At 47.5% G+C, this 22,782-nt stretch overlaps 7 protein-coding genes across 7 annotated transcripts; 5 read left to right on the top strand and 2 right to left on the bottom strand.

Moving 5' to 3' along the window:
* Nucleotides 1–65: 65 nt before the first annotated feature.
* Nucleotides 66–2,092, bottom strand: BKA67DRAFT_551752 (aquaporin-like protein). Its single transcript, XM_046101774.1, has one exon. The coding sequence runs from the start codon at nt 1,914–1,916 to the stop codon at nt 489–491; it is 1,428 nt and encodes a 475-aa protein (XP_045960608.1). The 5' UTR covers nt 1,917–2,092; the 3' UTR covers nt 66–488.
* Nucleotides 2,093–5,432: 3,340 nt separating this feature from the next.
* On the top strand, nt 5,433–5,789 carry BKA67DRAFT_654714 (uncharacterized protein; the record flags this gene model as incomplete). The annotated part of the gene is made up of 2 exons (XM_046106605.1): nt 5,433–5,517; nt 5,569–5,789. 2 exons carry the CDS (start codon nt 5,433–5,435, stop codon nt 5,787–5,789), a joined length of 306 nt encoding a protein of 101 aa, XP_045960607.1.
* Nucleotides 5,790–8,246: 2,457 nt separating this feature from the next.
* On the top strand, nt 8,247–10,751 carry BKA67DRAFT_531644 (uncharacterized protein; the record flags this gene model as incomplete). Its single annotated transcript, XM_046099410.1, has 6 exons — nt 8,247–8,405; nt 8,465–9,047; nt 9,180–9,304; nt 9,355–9,665; nt 9,715–10,056; nt 10,124–10,751. 6 exons carry the CDS (start codon nt 8,247–8,249, stop codon nt 10,749–10,751), a joined length of 2,148 nt encoding a protein of 715 aa, XP_045960606.1.
* Nucleotides 10,752–11,036: 285 nt separating this feature from the next.
* On the bottom strand, nt 11,037–12,318 carry BKA67DRAFT_531643 (phosphoesterase family-domain-containing protein; the record flags this gene model as incomplete). Its single annotated transcript, XM_046099409.1, has 2 exons — nt 11,037–12,134; nt 12,196–12,318. 2 exons carry the CDS (start codon nt 12,316–12,318, stop codon nt 11,037–11,039), a joined length of 1,221 nt encoding a protein of 406 aa, XP_045960605.1.
* An 854-nt stretch (nt 12,319–13,172) lies between these two features.
* On the top strand, nt 13,173–15,699 carry BKA67DRAFT_531642 (uncharacterized protein; the record flags this gene model as incomplete). The annotated part of the gene is made up of 2 exons (XM_046099408.1): nt 13,173–15,063; nt 15,125–15,699. The coding sequence occupies 2 exons, from the start codon at nt 13,173–13,175 to the stop codon at nt 15,697–15,699; spliced, it is 2,466 nt and encodes an 821-aa protein (XP_045960604.1).
* A 2,133-nt stretch (nt 15,700–17,832) lies between these two features.
* BKA67DRAFT_590464 (thiolase-like protein) lies at nt 17,833–19,264 on the top strand (the record flags this gene model as incomplete). The annotated part of the gene is made up of 2 exons (XM_046104593.1): nt 17,833–18,326; nt 18,382–19,264. 2 exons carry the CDS (start codon nt 17,833–17,835, stop codon nt 19,262–19,264), a joined length of 1,377 nt encoding a protein of 458 aa, XP_045960603.1.
* Nucleotides 19,265–20,753: 1,489 nt separating this feature from the next.
* On the top strand, nt 20,754–22,060 carry BKA67DRAFT_531640 (uncharacterized protein; the record flags this gene model as incomplete). Its single annotated transcript, XM_046099407.1, has 4 exons — nt 20,754–20,930; nt 20,991–21,451; nt 21,505–21,600; nt 21,655–22,060. The coding sequence occupies 4 exons, from the start codon at nt 20,754–20,756 to the stop codon at nt 22,058–22,060; spliced, it is 1,140 nt and encodes a 379-aa protein (XP_045960602.1).
* Between the last annotated feature and the right edge of the window lie 722 nt (nt 22,061–22,782).

The raw sequence follows: 22,782 nt of genomic DNA, 5'->3' as shown, positions 1-22,782 counted from the left end.
CTGGACAGCAATTCCAATTCATGCCATGGGAAACCTGTTCTTTGCCGCTCCCAACCGTCCTCGGAGTAATGGCGTGGTCCTGACCTAAACACTGTACTTGCGCGAGTTCAGAACAGAGTACATGCAGAACACGGTGACTGACTATTCTATTATCGGACCATTCCTTCTACTGTAAATAGCTTGATGATTAATTCCGTTGCTGTTCCCTCTACGGATCCGTACTGTGACCCTCATACCGCGGGGTGGAGACATAAATGGGCATTGTACAGCTGCCTCAGTCGTTACTCATCTCGTTCCGTCGTTACCCATCTCATTCCGTCGTTACCATGCCATCTTGTTTCTTTGCATGAACACACTAGCCATCTCTTACTGCATTGTCATCCTCCGACCACTTTGAACTTCCGCCTTCTTCTCGGGATTATGGACAGGGTCAATGGCCGGGTCGCCGTCAGCACCGGGATTGGCCATCTGAAATGCGCATTAGCAAGTCATGACCTAGCGGGGTACTGTAGAAGAAAACGACTTACCTCGTACTCCAACGTCTTGATGAAGCGATAAAAGATGACAGCAAGCAGAGCTCCAATGAGAGGTCCGACCCAATAGATCCAATGTTCTTTATCGAAAGTCAAAGTCACAACGCATGGGCCGAAACTTCTCGCTGGGTTGAGACTTCCTCCTGTAAACTGGACGCCTACCAACTCGGCGACAAAAAGGGCCAGACCGATGCCAACGGGGGCAATGAAGGTAGCTCGATGCTTCTCCTTTGCAAGCATGAAAATGGTGAATACCAGCTCAGCTGTCAGAATTGCTTCAATGAAAACACCCTGGATGTTGCTCACACCTGTACCAAGGGTTGTACGAACATTAAAGCTCTCTGGGAAAAGGAAAAGAACGATAACCGATGCAAGAAGTGAACCGCAGATCTGGGCAACGAACAAGCAAGCGGCTCTAACCGGCGGCACCGCTTTGACAAGAAGCATAGCAAAGGTAACAGCTGGGTTGAACAAACCACCACTGATGCGGAAGAATATCCAAACGTTGACCATGAGCGAAAAACCGAAGCACACCGAAATGTAGAGCAGTACGGTGACGTCAAACCCGGTGTTACCTCCGGTGGTTGTGTTGCTGTCAGTGGCATCGGAATCGCTTGCCTGAGATTGAATGTTGGCTACTTCAGTGCCGGCGAAAGCGAAGAGTAGGAAGAGAGTTGTGCCAATGAACTCTCCGAGGGTGGCAATAAAATGATTCTTGAAGTTGGAGTGCATCCACTGAGTCCAAGGCAAACGAAGCACTTCGGCTTTCTGTTCTTTGGTGAGTGAGTTCCACTCCAGGTTATTGCCTGGGCTGTAGCCCAATTCCTCGTCCTGGATGCGTCTCTGGCGTGGAGATGGTGTCTGCTCCTCGAAGTACTGCTTTGAGGGTGTTATGGTAGAGTTGGAATCCATTTCGTCCGCAAAGTGGCGATTACGCCACGCTGGAGGAGGGCGATCGTTCTCGCGCATGAGACGATGGGAGTACCTATCATGGTTGCGCATATCGTCACGGTCGCGCCAGTACTCGCGGCGCTCATTGTAATAATCCTCTTCACTCCAATCGTCTCGATCGTCATGCCGAGGGCGGTTTGGACGCTGGGATCTCATAGATTGCATTGAGCGAATTCTCATTGGCCCCTCGTAGTCTGTTGTATATCCGCTCCGGAATGCTGTGCCTTTACTTTGTGGTCCGCGATCGGCATAGCCGTGATTTCGGTCTCGAGATCTTTTCCGGTCGTTGACAGATGGCGGAAGAGGAGGCATCGTAGGACTGTCGCCGGCGGAGATGTGAGGGACAAGTTCCCTGGGTCTGCTTGTTGCAGATGGTGATATCGGAGAGAGTTCTGATGATAGAGAGTCATGTTTACGCTGATAGCCCTCCATGCTGTGTAAGACTGGTGAGATGCCTCTTAACAATGAGTTTCAGATCCGTGAAACAGAAAAAAGCTTTATAAACTGGCCTCTTAGTATCGAGCCTGGAGAAAACTGATAACGTTCAATTTGAGGTAAACAGCACATTCTATATAACATCTTATAAGATGAGCTATGGATCAAAGTCAATCTAGCCAATATCTTACGCAGCGAGTAACTCCCATCACATGACTCTTGTTGGATCCAGACCCTGAAGATCCAGGTAAATCATTTCCAGGGTTCATTTCGTCCCTGATTTTTTGTTCTTATTTGCAAGCCACTCATAAAATCTATCATCACCAATCCCTCAAAGTTCAGGGTATCCTGGATCACTATGAGAAGCAAAGAATACGGGCTGTCACGGTTGTCGCTGTAAAGCAGCAGCAGCTTAACAATTGCGCGAATCGCAAGTTCGCAACAAAGTTGTGGCTCAAGGACCATGGATAGATCCCAGGAACACATCATCTGCATGAAGGCGTGTTGCTAGGGTCCGCCTGTCAAAAGACTCCATACACGTACTATGAGATAAATAGAAGAAAAGGACTATGATATCAGTAGGTAAACTTATACGAAAACACTTAAAGGAGCGCCGAGAAATCTCTGAAACGAGCTTCAATGCACTCTCGGAGAATAAAAGGGTCCCACCGAACAAATGGATGCGGCTCTAGGGTTTGCGCTCGGGCTTTGGCTATATAATCATCTGGCCGTTTCGCGGGTTGCAGGGATCATCGCTGCCACGCTTAAGGGGCCGTACGAAGCAGAACACGTCACCCCGATGCCAAATCCCTGGAATATTGGAAGATCTTGGCTGGCTCCGAGAAGCAAACTTGGCATCTCCTGTGGATTCAGTCTAAAGCATGGAAGTTGTTCTCGATTGACAAGGGTACGGCGAGGGGAATAGACGGACCATACTGTACCTAGATGTAGTATACGGAACACACTAACGTGCTCCATAAGTGGTGGAAATGAGAAGCAATACTGATTCAGTCGAGCCGGAAATTACCGTTGGGTGAGCAATATAAGGACTGTCAATGGGAAGTGCATCGGCCCGGGTAATACGACTCATGAAATGCGGTCTGCCGGCAGTCTTGCATAGTACAGTCCTAATGTCTACCTGAACTCGTTCGAATTTGGCTACTCTTGTACAAGTGATCACAGAGATGCAGAAGCGCAGCGATTGGTTATAATGTCAATTTATAAACAGCTTCCCTCTTATTGTAGAGGTATACAAACGTTAAACTGGCCCGCCTGTGTGCGGGTAATATCCTAGCTATTCAAGACATTGAACTTGTCAAGACTGTATTCCCATGATCCCCCCCCCCTTCCCTGATGGGTTTGACTATGTTCTGCTTGTAACCGCTTCCCCCTTATTGGTAGATCGTGTCCTTACTAACACCAATCATCTAGTTGGTAACCGTCATTTGAAGCACGTAATTGTCATTGATGAACTTGATCCAATGGCTAGCTTTCATGTCTCAGAGAGTATTTTACCATTGAAAAGTTGTGATTACACTGCCATTTATAAGTGTAATCAGCATAACAATAAGAACGTAACCAGTCTTTGTAATAGTGAGCATCAAGGTTCTCGGGTGACTAGTCTTGCAGATTTAGCACAACTTCCCTAGTATTCCAAGGTTGTACCGACCATATGGTTCCTTACGTAGCTGTATGGGTAAAGTCTTTTGATATTTTCTTTTTCCCAAATATATGCCTAGCCAAACGCTTTCGGTATACATTTGTTGAAGCCTATGCTGTGAGGTATGGATTAGAACTAGTGTTGGGTTCACATAGATGTTTCAGATTGACTCGTTCAGGACGTTGGGTAGTTCTCCCCGGAGGCCTGGCTTGAATGAACTACAGCATGCTCTGCATCACAGGGCAGCAATGGCTCGATCCTAATAAGAAGATCTCGGGAACCCACCGAGCTGGAAAAGTCTCTGCAGTAGGCCGCATGGCTTGTGCGACAACAGACTCAGCACAAACCCCAGAGCGAGCCATGTATGTTTCTGTACAACATGAAAATCATGTTTCAAATCCCAGAAGCTCTTATATATGAGCTTGATAGGGCATCAATACTCCACGGATCCTGACAACAAATAACTTTTATTTGGTCAACGGGCTCTAGAGCTAATGGAAAGGCGCCAGCGATCAGTCTTACCCAACGGAAGTCTGCATAAATAACCCGAGATCTAAAACGCAGCAGCCGTCAATGATTTGATATCCCAATCTGAGGAAATCTAAGTCATGGCGATTCATTGTGATATATAGGGGGTACCTTTCGATCGAGGAACCCCAACAAAGAGTGAAGAACTAACCATAGTTAAAAAAGAAGCACACACATTTGTGTAAAATCAGCAACTAGCAATCTGGGAGGAGCAAATCTTCAGTATTTGTTACGATCGTCAAACTACCTACATAACGCCACCGATAGCCCACAGCCCAAAGACCATGGCTGGCTCAAAGACACATATGACCCCGAAGGCAGCGGCTCGGATCCATGCTAGTCAAGTAAGTCATACCGGCCCCATCAGCTTTGATGATACCTTACTCAACTACCGATAGAGCAGAAGTGGCAAAGATCCCGCGTTTGCAGCCCGCGCAAAAGCTGCCGCTACTCGCAATGCGAGGGTTGCGGAGAGCAACAACTCCCAGGCCCGACAAGCTGGTCAGGCCCGCGGCAACGACACACATAGCCAGCGCAGTTCGCACTAAGGATAGTGCCCTGGAATATGGCAATATGCCCTTGTTGAGTGGAAGCACCAATGATAGACTAGTCTAGTCGAGTAGAGTGGAGGGAAGGAACAACATACAACATGGTTTGGAATAAACGAGAGTCTCCTGCAGGATCATAAAACTAAAATGGTGACACCTTAAACAAAGATGACTATTACCTGCATGCTTAACGCTAAAGACTTAGTTCTCTACATGTATGTTTGACCAGATGGGATTGTCGATGAAAGTGACCTGGGCGCCTGACCAAATTATTCATAGCTACAAGAGTCTGTAAACTTATTAGCCGCAGAATTATCATTATCACTTCAACGGCTTTGTAAACTTGGTGTCGCATGCTACCCAGCTTTTGTGAATGAATAGTGAATGGCAGAGCATGGGATAATATGGATGACCATTGTTATGCCGGAGTGGTCGAACTCTAAGTTATTGCGCTGAATTTTCGTGCCTAATGTTCGTTGAACTTTTAAGAAAGGAGAGAGATAGATGCCATCATTCATTAGATAGGGATGATCCACCCTCGTTATATCCTACATACTGTATTCATAATGCGCTTACTCAAGCGGATCAGAAGCTTTACGCACCGGACTGGCGTTATCTCACACCACAGTGTAGCATTCGATCGCTACGTATCCACCTGTTACACGAGATCCGGAACATTGATTGTTCTTAATTATGAGAGAGTTCATATCTGTATTTTTCATTACCGTTTGTAGTCCCCTTATACCAAGCCCTAAGAGAAGTTCCTTGATTCTCGCAATGTCGGATATTTTGGCCCTTCTCTTGGGGAGGACCGAGCACGTCGGTGCAGCTGTCATCTATTATCTGGGACCACAGTATGTTGGTAGAACTAGCCTCAAACTCAACTGAAAGCATCCACTACAACTGATTTCAGTTGTCTATTCCATTGTCAACGCCGAGGTTGTAGTCGTAGAACTATCGCTTATACTGAAGGAGCAAGAGCTTTCAACAAAGAGCAGTCGTTTAGGAAGCAGTAATTACGGTACTCTTCTCAAAACCATGGCTTTTGGAGGTGGTTACGGCGCCAATGCAGCAGTTCAGGAGACCCTTGAGGGAATTGGTGGCACGAACGTTACCATACTGAAGACTGATTAATACCTAAAAATGGACTTGTGGTATTGCGTGCGATCATCCTCAATATTCGAAGCCTCTGGCAACTCTTTATGATTAAGTGTTGACCGGTCGTCATTGTGGCGAGTTCTATCACGATTAATTATAGTATTCATTGCACAACCTCAAATCTAGAACAGTGGCAACATAGTTGGTTTTGGCTTGAAAAGTTATCATGTCACAATAGCATTACGACCACTATTGTCTCAACGGACAAGTGGTGCGACAAGATTGCACGGTATAACCTCAAGAAACCCTACTATAATCGACTTTCACTGAATGATGGGCACAGTAATAATAGTACGCAGTGTATGGGGTCCAAAAGTGTTGTGTAGAAAGATGATCTCAAAGCTATCTACGGATCCTCAATCCGTGGTTATGTACACATGTCTATCTTAATGCCCTAGGCAGCCATAGTTCTTGCTGCCTTAGGCAGACCTAATGGCTTAGCCCCGTTGGCTTAGCCTTGTTAGCTTAGCCACTATGCCTCCCACAAGAGTACCGTATCAAGTAAATATCCAAAACCACTAAAGTTACTAAGTGGTTTACACAAAAAGCCAATAGCATAAAATGGAAGAAGATGGTATAATGTAGCTAGACTAGTTTCATGGCATTTTTTTTGTCTTGATGGCTTGTACCGGTCTATGGGGTCTCTGGGGACCATGTGGGCTATGGGGTTCTCATGCAGATGGAAGGGCTAGAGTGCTTAGTGGGGTAGTGGTGAAGGGCCAGCCATAGCCCACCGGAGCTGCCCGTAGACGACGATTGGTGTATGAGTACCGATGAAAGCTTCTGAAAGCAAGCGATAGTATAAGTGGTTCGCAGTAAAGATAAAGTGCCCAGGCCCCGAGGCGAATAATATTTGCAGACCCAGTATGCATGAGATAACCAATCAGGAACAACGAAGTGACGGTGACACCCCGAACCGCCATACAATAGCTTCTCATTCACGCGTCATCTGTGCAACCACCGGGAAACATCACTCTTTCACTTGACGATGTGGAATTTCATATTTTCGTGCTTCATTATATAATCATTGAAAACATGGTCAGGCCACTCTTTGCTTGGACCTTGTCTTCTAGCAGGGCGTTTTGTCAAGGAGATGCCAGTACCAACGCTAACGGTAAAAAATTAATTTAAAAACAAAAATATGTATTAAAAAAATAAAATTTATTTAAATATTAAAAAAAATAAAAAAAATAAAAATGAAAGGCATCTCGCCACCATGAGACAGCCAGCTCCACTCTGGCCAGAGGTCGACCAAGATTCTTCTTTTTCCAGCTTATAGCCTTTTGCGTAATCCCATTATTGAGACCACTTTCTGGAGGCCCAGACAAGCATCCGGATGCCAGCTCGCAAACCACAGTTTCTCTAGTCAAATGCCAAGAAAACTAATATGTCGGCCAGAAGCACCCAGATCCGAGAACGACTGCTTCGCTCAAGTCTAAATCTTTCTTGATGTGGCTGGTGCTCACATGTTTATGGGGCAGACTTCTCTCCTGGGTTCCTGACCTTTTTTTGACAACTTACTGCATTTGCTCACCATGACGGACTCTCTGGGAAATCGTTAGATCCCTGGTGGTCTCGATTTCGTTCGATCTCCTGGAGATCTCATTCGTTCACACTATGTGTCCATCTTAACTGAAAGGCATGATTAAACGTCTTCTCAAGAAGCAGGTACCAAGAACCAGTTCAGCGCCTTTAATAACCTCACCCATAGGCTACGGGGTAGCCTCCGGCACCAATAGCAGCTCACAGTCATACTCAGGGTCCACCGCTGTGAAATAGCCCCGTGTGAAGCTGCAAATTGAAATCGCTTGCATACAACCATCCGACGGTAATGACAATCACTAAAAACGGTCAACTTTACGGCCTCGCCCCTCTGGACGCAGAAGTCCCTTCGCGTCCCGGCTTGCGGTACTCGTGATGCGGATTCACAATTCCATGTCCATCCACATTCAATTCCCAGCCCTCACCTCTTGACGAACTTTAACCTGGGGTTTTATTGGATGACTTTGGATCGTGGGAGATACAGAAACCTTTTGGACAGCTGGCCCTACTGCCGCATCCCTTTTGTGCGTGAATAGCAGCATCGCAACGCACAGCAAAACTCTCACACGACGCACTGTCTTTCTCTATGGACGATTGAGATGAACACACGACGTTCAAGTTCGATGTTCTTAAGTTGAGACTCAACGCGCAACGCGCCCCGAGGAGCCGAATTACAGAGAGCGTAGACTGAGGGGTCAATCAAGCCATTCCTTCATTGCACCGGTCTAACTACAAACTCAATACCGACGGAAACAGAGCTCTCCACGGTGCTTGGTCTGTGACTTGGTGCCGGATGCCAATCACCTAGCTTTGACGTGGGCATATGTTACGACTTAGTGAGCAGCTGGCTTTGATCGTCGGATCTTGAAGACTACTGCTTGGGATTCTCGAATGTCGCAGTCAGCGTCTCTTCGACCGTTACTCCCTGCAACGGAGAGTAGCGGATCCCGTGGCAGTGGGAGTCCAGATTCATCAGGACCTGGTCAACGTCAAATCAAGCGTACCCCTACAAAAGCTGCGTGTGAGGCTTGTAGAAAACGGAAGTCAAAGGTTGGTCCCATATGCCTGACATCACAATACCTGACAATGTATGCTCACATGTTGAGCAGTGTAGTGCCGAGCGACCTCGATGCAGCATCTGTATCGAGAGAAATACACCCTGCGAATACAAAACCCTGCCTACAGAAACACATCTGATAGCTCAAAAGAGACTTGTCAGCACGCTTCAGTCAAGATGTGATATCCACGAGGCACTCTATGACATCCTTCGGACTAAGCAGGAGGATGAAGCAGTAAGTATATTGCAGCGCATCCGCGCTGGTACTGATATCGAAACTATAGTGAGAACGATTCAAGAAGGCGACCTATTACTGCAACTTTCCGTACGGCCAGAATTCCGATATCGATATAAGTTCCCTTACCAGCAAGAAATGCCAGCCTATCTCAAGAATAGTGCGTGGGCGAATCCGTACTTAGCTTCAACTTTGTTCGAGAAAACCTACATGACCAATTTGCAAGAGCAACATTTGGACGAAGTCATGCCAAAATCTATCAGGAACGATAACCAAAGAATGTATCTATTGCCGTACCATACGGTAGCAATGCCCGATGCGCGACGCATCTCACTGGATGTCGCAAAATGGACTGCAGTGCCTGCCAACAACTCGTTGCTTTGGTCATTACTCGAGATATGTGAGTAAGCCCGCGAGACTATCCGCATGCAGCATCGAGGGAACGACAGTAGTAGTATGGCAACCAATTTTGCCAAAGCCACCAGATTGGAAATTGTACCTATTCGAAGACAGCTAACCCCAACTACTACAGATTTTCTTTTCGAATACCCATTTCACCCGTTCTTCCATAAAGACTTGTTCCTAGAAGATATGCTTAATGGCAGACAGAGATTCTGTACCCCACTCCTAGTTAATGCTGTACTGGCAGCGGCTTGGGTATGGAGACTTCTCGCATCATATCTGGAAACTGAGTTAACACGTTAAAGCATGGCTATCAAGCTGTTCAATCGCGTGCAGAACATTGGCGCCCAGACAACCTTGGATATCGTTTCTATGCTGAGGCGCAACGATTATTGCATCGCGAACAGGACAAAGCAAAGATCACGTCTGTCCAAGCCATGGGTATCATGAGCATAACATTTACATCCAACGCACTCGACAAGCTCAGCTGGTCGCTGCTACATAAAGCTATTGAAATGGCACAGCAACTTGGCCTGTTCAGCCACTCTCCTGAGTCAGATCCAATGTGGCAGAAAGCAGCTGCAATCACATCATGGGGCGTTTTCAATTGGCAATCGTATGCTCAAGTTATCACAGCATGTGGTCAAGGAAGCTAACACTCATAGACTATATTGTTACCACATGTTTCAACCTCCGCTACTCAATGAGCCACCAAACCATGACCTGCCTGATGTACTACAGGATACAGCTTTCTTCGGCAACATTCATGTGAAATACCCAGGCAGCGAACATAAAGTTGACATCTCTCACGGCCACGTCTTCCGGGCTATGTCGGGGTTTCGCATAATAATGAACGCTGTCGCGCTCGAGCTATATGGCAGTGGGCAGAATGGTTTGTCGTTGGACAGATTAGATCACTTCTGGCAAGCTATTAAAGACTGGTACAGAAGTTTGCCAGCATGCTTAGAAGCTGACAAGATTGCCTTGCCAAACCACCTGAAACTTCAGTAAGCCGGCCTTGCCTTTTTTCCCTTTTTTTTTTTGCCCCTCCGTAAATTTAGTAACACAACCCAGTATGCACATGCATGTTCTCGTAATCGGTCTTTTCGAGCCGTTCGAGAAGCATGTGCAGAGCCTTCTGTCAAGGGGACTGCCAGACCCAGGAAAAACCATAGCCCAGTCGAAAGCGAGCCTGGAAACACTTATCCGACTATATTATCTGCGGCACGGTTTTGAGTCGTACGACCCGACAATGATGCTGTTTATATCCATGTTAGCGTGGAGTTGTCTTCAAGACTACAAGCAAATGAAGGAGAACGGGTCGCCGCAGCTAGATGCTGTGCGTTCCACTTTGGTGCTGTGCGCCAAAGGTCTATGGGATCAGGGCGAGAATTGTTTCCTTTCCGAAGTTCTTTTCCGCTTACTCAAGAGCTCGTTACCGAGTAAGGACGAAGTACAGCTATTACGGGAAGTAGCTGACATCGACGAAGAGCCTGATAGGGTGAGTCGAATGATACAAGAGGTTCATTCAGCATGGCCGTTTGGAATTTTCAGCACCGCTAAGACAAGCATTGAAGAGGCAAGCCTTAGTCGCTATATTGCTTGGTGCGAACAAGTTTTGGAGGATCCGTCTCAGCACATAGGAACCCAGACACCTGATCAGCCTGAGAGTCACCATCTGTGGGTCGGATATAATAATTAGTCAGAGATGAACGAAGATGCATCCTCCGAATGTGTCCCATCTAACAAATGCGACTCGTCATCTGACGTGAGTTGGGCTGTCTCCAATGATGAGCCTGGCTTGTTTGATATTTGATTTATTCTTGAAATTCTCACCACAACAACATGGCCATAACTAATTTCGTCGGGTGCATTTCAAAAAGAGCCCTCGCTGCATAGATCATGGCAGTCCACGTTGTACACCATTTGATAAACGGTAGAGCGACAGGAGTGCTACATTTCTGAACTGGCATCCCGCTTCTCGAATTCACTCTTGAAGCTTATATTCCGGAACATTCTTGTCCCCATCAAACACCTTCCCACTATCATCATATGGTGTTTTCTTGAACTCGTCCGCTTGCCACGCTTTTCGAATATGCTCTAAGATCGGTTGACCACCGGCACCGGTCAATTTGAGGTTTGGTGAAGGAATCTCAGCCTGTGCATTTGACTCATTATTAAGATAGCCAGCATATGAGATCGAGTTGTCTACGCTGCCGGCGTTTTCAGGGTCCTTATTGGCGTAGCCTGTTACACCGGCTACGAACTTGAACACGTTCGCACCAACATCGTAGCGTCCAAGGTTCGATAAGCTCCAGTTGTTTTGAGTTGTTGCAAGGACGGAATAGTGCGTGTAGAAATCGTTGTCCTCTGTCCCCTTTTTATCCTTGGGAATACCGTTTCCCAGAAGCAGCGACACGATTTGGTTTGGTTTTCCATAGTCCTCCGACTCATCATACGTCAATTGAATGACAGTAGGCTCCGCAAACGCGTCATCGGCTAATAGTGGTAACAGAAACTCGTGTGCCCAGTTCGTTGCGTAGGAAAGTGTTGTATTGTGGCCATCATTGAGCATGTCCGGTGACATCATGATGAACTGCGGGAGCGTCCCTGCCGCCAACTCTCGCTTGAAGTCTTCAAAGGACAGCAGCTTCGCTAGTCTCGAGCCGTCTTTGTTGATGCTGTCGAATGAAACAAAGTGACTGGTCCGATCAATATTAGCATAGACCCTTATTCGAAACATAGCCCATAGCTGTACGATAGACACTAACTTGTGTTTTCTAACATAGTCCCACGTGCCACTGCCATCCGCGGCATAACTGCCAGCAGCCATATAACCTGGCCCTGGGTTTCCTTCGAAATACCCGCCCCAGCTGATGTTTTTATCCTCGAGCAGATCTACAACTGTGGAAACATTCTTTGGCACGCGAACGACTTCATCGTGGTTGAGGCCGAAGTAATCGCCGGCCACGGAGGCGAGGTAGTTCGGTTGACTTGGGTGTGTCTGCGCGTAATATCTGGTCTGGGAAATGCCATGCTTCTTGAGCTCGGCAAAATCAGCATCTTCAATGACCTTTGCGAAGTCCTAGTCGTGAGTTTCATTAGCCAGCTGATCATTCACAATGCGCTTCAAGTGCGACGCGTACCTGGTTCTCAAGCCAGATACTTATAAACCTGTCAAAGGCTCTGCCCTTTACGATAGCACCTTGCACGAGGGCTACCTGAGAGACCAGATAGCCTGAAAAGAGAAGAGAAATTATACGCCACATCACTTCGTCAAATTACAGTTTTCAAATCATGGTTTATTAATTCGTCTGCGAAAGAAAGAGACAGCATGTTTATCCCTTGCTGACTCTTTCATGCCACGCGACTGCTTCAGAATTGGCTTTGACGTCTGACCGAAGCAGCGCGCAAGTTTTGACAAAATATACCGCCTACGTTATTCGGAAGTTATGGGGTGTGCTGCCACAACTTCCCCGGATTTGCCGCCATTGAAGCCGACCCATTCTGTGCTTGGCCCTCCTCTTATATTATTCAAATGCGACCACACACCAAGAGAGGCTCTCCCCAAGAATTTCAATCACATGTCGCGTTGAGCCGTCTACCAAATAATCATGACTCACAAAAATGGTTAATGGGATAGGTAGTCTGAGCCATGGTAGATCAGAAGCATCCTAATGACTAGTGCTCGGAGACAACGTCTCGGAATCCGAGAGGTCTCGGAGGTAGCAGTGGATGTTAGGCTCTTGGCTCCAACCTCATCAATGAAGCACACTCAGGTCGATGTCATGGAATGCGCCCCAAGGGACTTCTCTTTCCTCATTTGATCTTATCGATCTGATCTCTATACGAAAGTTTCACCGAAGTCGGTGACGTGATACGTGGCTGCATCGCCGTTAGAATAGTGCGGCACAACCTTGTCCTTAACTTTATACTATACCAGTTTGTCTTGTCCGCCTGGAGATAGAGGAAGAAAACGCGTCGCGGAGGCAGTTTGTTCCAATGCTCATTACTTGAGGTCCACCTGCTAGGGCCCCAAGACCCCCATTTCAACTACCGTCCGGATCCGACTGGTCCGGCTATAGCCTTTCGTGGTCTGACTTGACAGTTGCCGACCGTCAAGATGTCGGACACTGCAGCTGATCAGGACAAACATACCCAGCCGTCTGAGGATGGCCAAGACGATGACGATAATCAAGACGACAACCACCCTCGCAAGCGCCAAAGGGTGAGACTCTCCTGTTTGGAATGCCGGCGTCGCAAGCTGTCCTGTTCCCGAGACTTGCCGTGTGATCGTTGTATCAAATCAGGCACTCCAGAAAGATGCAATTATGAGACTCGGCCTGGTAGCGCAACTATCGGCCCGAACATATCTTCAGTCGGTCCTGGCAGTATTTCTAATGTCGTTGATATCGGAAGTCGAACTATTCCCATCGACCTAAGCCGCGGAGGTGTAGGACGGGACATTAATGCCAACATACTCAAGGATGCCGCCAAGGACCACGACCGTATCCGCAAGCTTGAACTTGAGGTTGCACAGCTCAGAAGTGCACTGTCCAAGCAAACATCTGTTGATGGTACGACCATAGCTGCGACTCCATCTACAGCGAAGGATGGACTTGCTAAAGACAGCCCACTCGACATCCCGATGCCTTCCTTCCTTCAACGATGCAAACGTGGTGACGGACTTGACTTCAAGTTCGTCAGAGGCCATAACTTCAAGACCAGGTTTTTCGGCCCTCACAACGCCTGGTCGTCATTCAAAGAACTGACTGGCCTCACTCCTTTCATGAGGGAAACGGCAGAGGAATGGCTCCGGCCCTTGAATATCACGCGGAAGGATCGCAAGAGGAGAAGGGAAGATCGTCAGAAATTATTTGAAGCGCCAGATCCTGACTTAGAAGGGTTACTGCCGTCAAGAGAAGAAACAGACTCTCTAGTAAATGTCTACTTGGACCAATTCGAGCAATTGCATCGTATCATCCATGTACCTACTTTCAGAAAGGAGTATGAGAGGTTTTGGGATCCCAACCAGCCAAGGCATGCAGTATTTACTGCGTTGTTGTTGGCGATGCTGGCGACCTCTAGTTGTATGGACATGCAAGCAACCTCAAAGTTTATTGGCGTCAAATCCAATGGCTTTCAAACAGCTGAAAAGTGGACGAAAGCTTGTGACGTATGGTTCGACAAGCAAAGTCACAAACATAGAAACATGATCCACTATCAAATCATGTGCATGTTGTACCTGGCAAAACGGGCCAACGTCATTAAGAAGAAGAGGTATTGGACAAACGCTGGTTCTTTGATCAGGGATGGCATCATAGTCGGTCTTCACCATGATGGCGATCAGGTCTCGAGCAAGATCACTCCCTACTACCGAGAGATGCGCAGACGAATCTGGGCCACAATGATGGAGTTCGACCTTCAAGCATCCTTTGACCAAGGAGTCCCAACCCTACTAAGCCAAATTTCTATTGACGCCAAAGCTCCACGGAACATTGACGATGATGATTTCGAGATGGAGAGCGAGGAGCTTCCTCCTTCCAAAGATTCCACCGAGTACACATACGCATCATACCAGCACCTTGCTAGGCAAAGTCTTCAGACAAGATTAGAGCTCAACCGTGTGATGACTGGACCCGCTGCAGACCTGGATTGGGATCGTGTCAATCGGTACACGGAAATGATCACAAACGAAATCGATGCCTTGCCGCCTTGGGACAGCGAAGAGTGCAACAAAACAAACGATTCCCGAAAACCGGTGTTGGCACACGCTTTATTACACATACAGCTGCGACAGTATCTGATTCCACTCCACCAACCATACCTGAAGCTTAGACAACACAACTCGAAGTATTCGGTAGCCGAATTCATTTATTACACGGCTGCCCGGGATATTGTGATGATGCATGAACGTTTATTTTCGAAGGGCATCAGGACGCTATACTTTCTACGCGAAGATATCATGCACGCTGCTGTCAGTCTCTGTAGTGTTACTCTTCATCAGCCACGAGGTAGGTTCGCTATCTACATGTTCGCAGCTTGTTTTGTTCCGTGACTAATTTCCTCTCGTAGATTCTACTACCGTAATCATGTCGAACTCAGCGGAGACACTAAAGCTGATAGAGAAGTGCATCGGTATCAAAGAAGATCGCGTCCTTCGGTGCGGTAACAACGACCCATGGGGCTACTCGTCGATGTGTGCAGCCCTCGGCCTTCTCGAAACCCATCTGGGTAAGAAGACGTTCGAAAACGCTAAGGCTTCGGCGGCAGAACGCTTCATTAGCCTGCATTACAAGCTGCTGGCATATCAAATACCTCCCTTCTCAAACAACCTGGACAACGATGCCACGACAGGCGGCGCGCTCAGAGGGCAGGAAGCCGTGAGCCAAGCCAAGCCGGCGGCGCCGTTCGATCCAACAGATAGATCCGGGATTGCAGCAGCACAAATACAAATGCAGCTAGGAGCTACACCGTTTCATCGAGAAGGGCTACCGCTCTCAATGCCTTGGTTGCTGCCACATACCAATCTGACACAAGGTCAGGTCATGGCACCTAATCCAGAGCTCAACTCAAGTCTGGAAATGATTGGAATGGATTTGAACGATCTATGGAGTGGTAGTGACTGGACTGGTACGGACTTCATGTAGAATGGGAGGGATATTTGGTTTGGTTTAGCTTGGTCTGGTTGTTCATATAACGTCTTCCTTGCATATCTGGTCTGGTTGTTCACAAGAGACCCCACTACGCATTGTATTCATACGGTTTGGTTTAGTTCAAAATAGATGGTGGATCGGTTCTCACCTATTCCACGAGGTGTCTTGCACTGTGTCTAGATATTGTATGTAAAATGCTATTTTTCTAGAAGGAACAAGGCGTGTGATAAGTGCTCCAGGGAGCTAAAAGAGATGCTCCTGGGAAGGGGAAGCTCTCCTCACACCAACCCCCAATACGCAAGTTTTCTGGCTCTCCTCTATTGAAGTTCTGCTGCTGCTAATTTATCCTTAATATGATCAATTTGCCGTGCTTCGAACGTTATAATGCATGCCATTTTTATTGTGTGATAACTTTTCCCTGATTGAGTTTCTTTGAACCATGTTTTGGTTGAGATTCTACCCTTTTCATTGGTATTTCTCTTTCATTTAAAACATTCTTTGGGTGCGATATATCTCCAAATAGAGGGTATAGGGAAGTGCCGCGTAGATGCAAAAACCTGACTTAGACTAGTTTCACGGGTGGAGACTTAATGTACTCTGTCAGTATAACGAGAATTTTCCGCAAGGGAATGTAGGTCTGTCGAGTTCTCATCCGACGGCAATCAGATCGCAGGGTCCCAAGCGAAAGTCAACAGCTAAAGATAACATCCTGTTCAAGAAAGCCCTAAAGAGGTAGGCCGAGGCATTTACAACGACTACTAGGGATGTGACAGGATGGTGCCGTTCCAACCGATGCCATGTTCATATCGTTGGACATGGAAGTCGATGATTGCCGACAAAACTTACGCTTATTACACATAAAACCCAGCGTCATCAACTTAGATTTGCAGCCATAGACACGAGAGACATTCAATATCTGTCACCGTTCGATGAGCTAAAGGCTCGAGTATCAGGCAGACTGTTCCAGATAATCGGGACCAAAGAAAAGATGCGGCAATCTCTACCTTGGTTCCAGTAATGATTCTGAAAAGCAAAGGGGCTTCTATAATCGACACAAGCCTATGTATTAATGGCGACTCGACCAAAGCGGATGGAAAGCATCGCCTGCAAGTATAGTCCTGCTCGGACACTCCATCGGGTCAGACTTGAGGATATTTCGTCCCCTAGAACATGATGTTACAAGTGATGCACCTGTACCAGTCATACTTGACACGCCCATCTTGTCACGATGTCCCTCTCACCTTACCACTCGGCCTTCCACCATTACCAGGCCAGGGCTTCTCTCCAAGGCATGTTTGAGCCGGGTTCAACTATCAATCAAAGCTCAAAGAATGATGAGTTAGAGGCTTATCCGGACGTAAGACGGCCAGGAAGGGCTAAAGTTCTCTATCAACTTTGCACAAGCATTTATCAGTTCTGTCCTGGGACAACTACGTACTATTCCCTTGGTTATATGTTCTCAGGTCTTGCACTTTCACTGTGTCATTTGCTAGTACAAGCATTTGCCTGCACATTTCAGACATCCGTAGGGATGGAAGAATCGTTGAACTAACAAAATTGCTAACTGCTTGACTTGGCTTATTCTTTTCCAACGAAGCAACCTAAACTATGAGAAAGAGGATGTGAAGCCTCTGCTTTGAAGATTATACGAGTGTGTGCGGATCCGCCGCTTCAGGGTCCGCTTTCGAACCTTGTCATGATCAAGATGCGAAATCTCGAATCTCGGTTTCCTAGCACTAACCCCCCGCCCACCGACAACCGTTAAGCTGCCTTGGCTGCGGACTATCCTAACCTAGGATGATGGAGTCTGGGGTACTGGGGTGACGCCAATAGTATTCAGCGAATGGCGGCGTGCTAAAGCCAACCTCGGCTCCCCCGCAGTGCCCGATGGCACGATGAGGAAACTGTGCCAGAAACGGTTGCCATTTCGTTCATCGTCTGCACCTTGCGACGGCTGGAAGCTACCCGTGCATCAGCTATTTAGATGTGGAACTGTGCCTTTTCCGAATTCCTAATATTCACAGATTTGACCACCCAATCAATCACATCGTCCACGTTCGCACCGTCAGTCATCATCGCCCAAACATTACTGCAATCTTCCAGCACAGCCGCAATAGTAACTTCAAAATGCCACCCAAGAAGAAGGCCCCCGTTTATGTCCTTGGCGTTGGCATGACTAAGTTCATCAAGCCCCGAGGAAAGGTGGACTACACTGAGCTGGGTTTCGAGGCGGGTATCAAGGCTATGCTGGATGCACAAATCACCTATGACGATGTGGAACAGGGCTTTGCATGCTACTGTTATGGCGATTCTACATGTGGGCAAAGAGTGTTCTATCAATTTGGCATGACACAAATCCCCATTGTGAACGTGAACAACAACTGCTCGACCGGCTCGACCGGCTTGGCTCTCGGGAGAAACGCTGTAGCTCATGGTGGCGCCGACTGTGTCCTGGTTGTGGGCTTCGAGAAGATGATGCGCGGAAGTCTGCAGAGCTTCTTCAACGACAGAGAAAACCCAACTGGCACATCTGTTCAAATGATGGCAGAAACTAGAGGCATCACCAATTCTCCCGGAGCCGCTCAAATGTTTGGCAACGCGGGACGGGAATATATGGAGAAGTAAGAAACGTCTAGGACACCGGCTTGTACCCGTATGCTGACTTAATTATCGTAGATACGGCGCAAAGGCAGAGGATTTCGCAGAGATCGCTAGAATCAATCATGAACACTCCGGCCGCAATCCGTACTCACAATTTCAGGACGTCTACACATTGGACCAGGTACTAAAAGCGCCAATGATCCATGAACCTCTTACCAAGCTTCAGTGTTGCCCAACTTCGGACGGCGGTGCAGCTGCTGTCCTTGTTTCTCAGGACTTTTTGGATGCGCGACCGCACCTCAAAGACCAGGCGATACTGATCGCTGGCCAAACCCTGGCCACTGATGCTCCTAGTTTGTTCTCGAAGAGCTCGATTGACTTGATGGGTTATGAGATGTCCCAATATGCCGCAAAGACTGCTATGGCAGAAGCTGGAGTCCAACCCAGTGACTTTCAGATCTGCGAGCTACATGATTGCTTCTCGGCCAACGAGATGATAACGATAGACGCCCTTGGCCTTTGTGAGAAAGGCAAGGCGCACGAGATGGTACGAAACGGTGACATAACCTATGGTGGTAGGATGGTTATTAACCCATCTGGTGGTCTCATCTCTAAAGGTCACCCGCTCGGCGCGACCGGTATCGCGCAATGTGCTGAACTTGTCTGGCATTTGAGAGGATGGGCCAACAACAGAGGGGTCCCGCACACCAAGTATGCGCTGCAGCACAACCTCGGACTTGGCGGAGCTGCTGTCGTGACTGTCTACTGCCGACCTGATAGGAGTGAGGCGCCCAAGGTTGACTCCGCCACCGTGGGAAAGATCAATAAGCTCGGATACAATCCAGCCGTGCAAGCCAAGGGCTTCACTGCTGCACAGGCAATAGCTGTACGGAGCAAGGATAGGTCGAGCGCTTGGGCTTTGCAAGATACCGAAAAGAAGGTGGAAGCTAGATTCTAGTCGTTCTGGTCTTTAGACTGGTCAAATCTGGGTATAGTTGTTCATAGTACTGTAATATCTTGCGATAGGCTCATCAGCCCAGTCTGTTCCAACATGCATGTTGCGTATGATTTGCTTTTGCTTAATCGCATGAAGCTTATCAACCGACAGTGCGACAACACTTGAATGCGGTCGGTGATAATAGCACCATTTTGCTGGCACGTGAAATACTTGGGGATATACGACCACAGCACATGGATGTCTGAACCATTGGCAAGCTCAGCTACCTACATAACGAAATTCGGATATGCTGTACCTTATTTAGTGGGCGTTTCAGTATATGGTCCACTGAAACCTCCGGGGACAGCGCCGAGCTCCCCTGGGCGCTTGCGCTAGAGACCTTCGAGAATGATTTGAAGCTTCTACAACGTCGATCAGACAATTACTCCCTTGTCCTCAAACTTCTTATTCTATTTATACGCCCAAGAAAAATCAATGCAGACGGAGAGAACGATACATACAATCGCTGTGGCACTTTAGCACGCAGCTGGCGCGGCAGCTAGTGTATTTTTGAACTTGATCGCTCTGGAGGTGTCTCGTGAGTCAAAAGCTGTGACCGCAGCCACCACATCTATTTATTACAGACACAAGCTATATGTATCTTGTGCAACATGTCATACCTTCCTAATTGCGTGTCGCTAACGGAGAAGAATAAAGAGCTCATATGCGATTCTACAAGCGGTTAAGCCAGCAACTATTGAACAGGCTGGGTTCATAAAGCATGTGGTGCATTTTTCAGCGGCACAGTCGGACTTGTTTACTTTATCTGCGGGCCATGAATGGAATTCGCCGTCATAGCCGGCCTCACCGGTGCATATACGCGACACATGATAGCCTGGCCATTTCCACTTTGGGTCTTAACAAGTACAGGCCGCATATAACAGCAATAATACAACGTATTCTATGGGGCCGGATCTCCAATGTTCTTGACTCCCGTGGACGTTTGAGAAACCCTTTTACGAGGACCTCCTTCGTCAGGGCATGAAAAGCAACCAACGATCCCGTTTTAGCCTGATTGCGCCGATGCATGCTGCAATTAGCGAGCGACTACGATGCCGACCATGGCGATCTGCGCAACTGTTTCCCCAGTTCTTCTGTAGGTATGCATTAGTTTGCCAATCGGCGGAGTCCCAAGTGGCCTTCCTGTTTCTTTTTGGCGGGTTAGATGATTGGGCATCCCCTGTTTACATACTTGTGATTGGCACTTGTTGCTTGGGCTCAGTTTCTAGAAGTTTTCTATATTACATATTCAGGCCCCCACACACTCAGCCAGCCAGTCGGGGGTTCCTGTCTTTTGCCAGATGTTTTCCAATGTCACATTATACCCATTACTCTCTCAAGATCTTGGGTTCTGGGTTTTAAAAGGTGAATTGATCAGCACCAACAGCACAATGAACTACCGGGCGAGTTCCTGTTAGATATTCGAAAGCTCACGGACACGGTCGTGAACATGTCTGGACTGGGGCCAGATGCAACTTTGACCGAGATGGCACCGGCACCGGCATTGCTCGCTGTATCGATCATATCGACTATAGTGGCCCTCCTTACCAGTTTACTACGGTTTTGTGTGAAGATCAGGATCAATCGCAATGTCGTATCGGACGATTACTTCTTGGGCCTGGCAATGGTAGCTTTCTCCACCCCACGCGGACTTTTGGAAGGAACCAGAGATTGACAAAAATAATAGCTCCTTGGGTTGGTTGGTGCAATATTCACATTGGTCGAGGGAGCCAACAAGATGAGCCTTATCGTTGCTATAAAATTCGACCACCTCTCCCAACCATGGCTCAATATGGGCTCGACATTGAGCAAAGTATCGATCTGTCTGTATTTTCTACGACTGGTGTCACGGATTAGAGCGTGGAAGATTGTTCTGGGGACTCAAATTGTGTCACTACTCTTCATCAACTTCGTTTACTGCCTCACAACCCTGTTACAGTGCAGACCTTTGGAGAAGTTATGGAATACGTCTATTGCTGGAAACTGCTGGAGTATCAACATTCAGCAGGGATTTGGATATTTCCAGGGCGCTTTTGACGTGTTCTCTGGGTTGTTCATTGCTTTGTTTCCAATCATTGTCATCCAGGATCTCGGTATTCAACGAGGACTTCGCTGGCCGTTCTATATCCTTTCAATTTTGACCGTCGCGTAAGTCCCGATCCTCTTTCCGCAATCAACTTTGGAAACTAATATATGTATAGTATTGCCGCGCTTGTAATCGCCAGAACGTACTATATTTCCCTCGTAACTTCTAATGATCAAATACTCTACAAAACAGTTTGTACTATACTAGCAGTGTAAGTGAACAGAGCCACCCCTGTAAGATGTTTCTGCTAACTCTGAATATGTAGCCTAGAGCAGAACCTTGGCATTATAGCTGCCAACATTCTTCCCATCGCCTCGTTGTTATCAAGTCGCATCCGGCCAATTAGTCAAGCTTTGAGCGCAGCGGCCAATGCAAGAGAGGATGACGACGTCGTGTCGATATTGTCTAGGACGTCTAAAAAATCCAAGATCAGTATGCATTCGAGAGAAAACAGCACTGGATCACATTTTGTTTTGGAGAGTCCCGATTTGGATAGCTTCGATGGTCAACTTATCGGAAGCGCCGACGGCATTGAGGTATGGCCGATGGGAATAATCAAGACCGTTAGTGTGGAGGTCATACAAGAAAGAGTGCCGGATCCGGAACGTGGCTTGACTGTTGGTGAAATGAAGAGATCTGCTAGTCGTGAAGACTGGGACAGGCATCTATGATGGCGTGCGGTTTCTGTGATTTCGTCGTGGGTTTCGCAAGCGTTTGGAGTTCGGGAAAAGTTAGCGAATCATAGACAGATAGACGATACCCTGTATAACTAGACTAACGATTAGGTGCTAGGTCATTTGAGTGAATGATAGGCAACGATATAGTGGAATAGGATTTCTAGTCTCCTTGGAGATTCTATTGTAGAATATTAGCAACGTCTTTGCTTTGCCATGCTGCTTTCCAAGAGACTAACTTGTTACTCGTCACAAGGAACTAGTTCTGGTATCCGCATACCCTCCAGTCTCAGACGCAATATTCTTCGAAAACTCGCGACTATATATTGAAATCCGACCTCAATCTCCACGTCCCATCCGCCCACAACCATGCATGTATTGTGGTACGGACTACTCAGTATGGATGTACATCACTTTCCTCGCAGCAGCCAGATATTCACCAGCAGACACGACGGATCCTAGAGGTTCTGATGGCCTCTGGCCAAATTTCCATCACATTCCACCACAGCGAATGTCCTGAAACGAGATCTCCGTATTAAGCAACCAGTTGCTATCCGAGCTGCTTGGACTGAGCGAACACAATGCTTGAAGCCCGCAAGCTGTCGAGCAACCGTAACACATTGGCTATTCTGGTTAATGGCGAGCATTGTATAGAGTGCAATGTGCTTCGAACTTCTCGCTATCTCTTCAACGATGGTTCCACGCCTAAGAAACCCGAA

This window comes from Truncatella angustata (assembly GCF_020726525.1).
Source record: "Truncatella angustata strain MPI-SDFR-AT-0073 chromosome Unknown BKA67scaffold_2, whole genome shotgun sequence".
In the NCBI taxonomy this organism is placed as follows: domain Eukaryota; kingdom Fungi; phylum Ascomycota; class Sordariomycetes; order Amphisphaeriales; family Sporocadaceae; genus Truncatella; species Truncatella angustata.
Note: the sequence above shows the minus strand (reverse complement) of the source record. Positions and strands in the feature narration are given on the sequence as shown.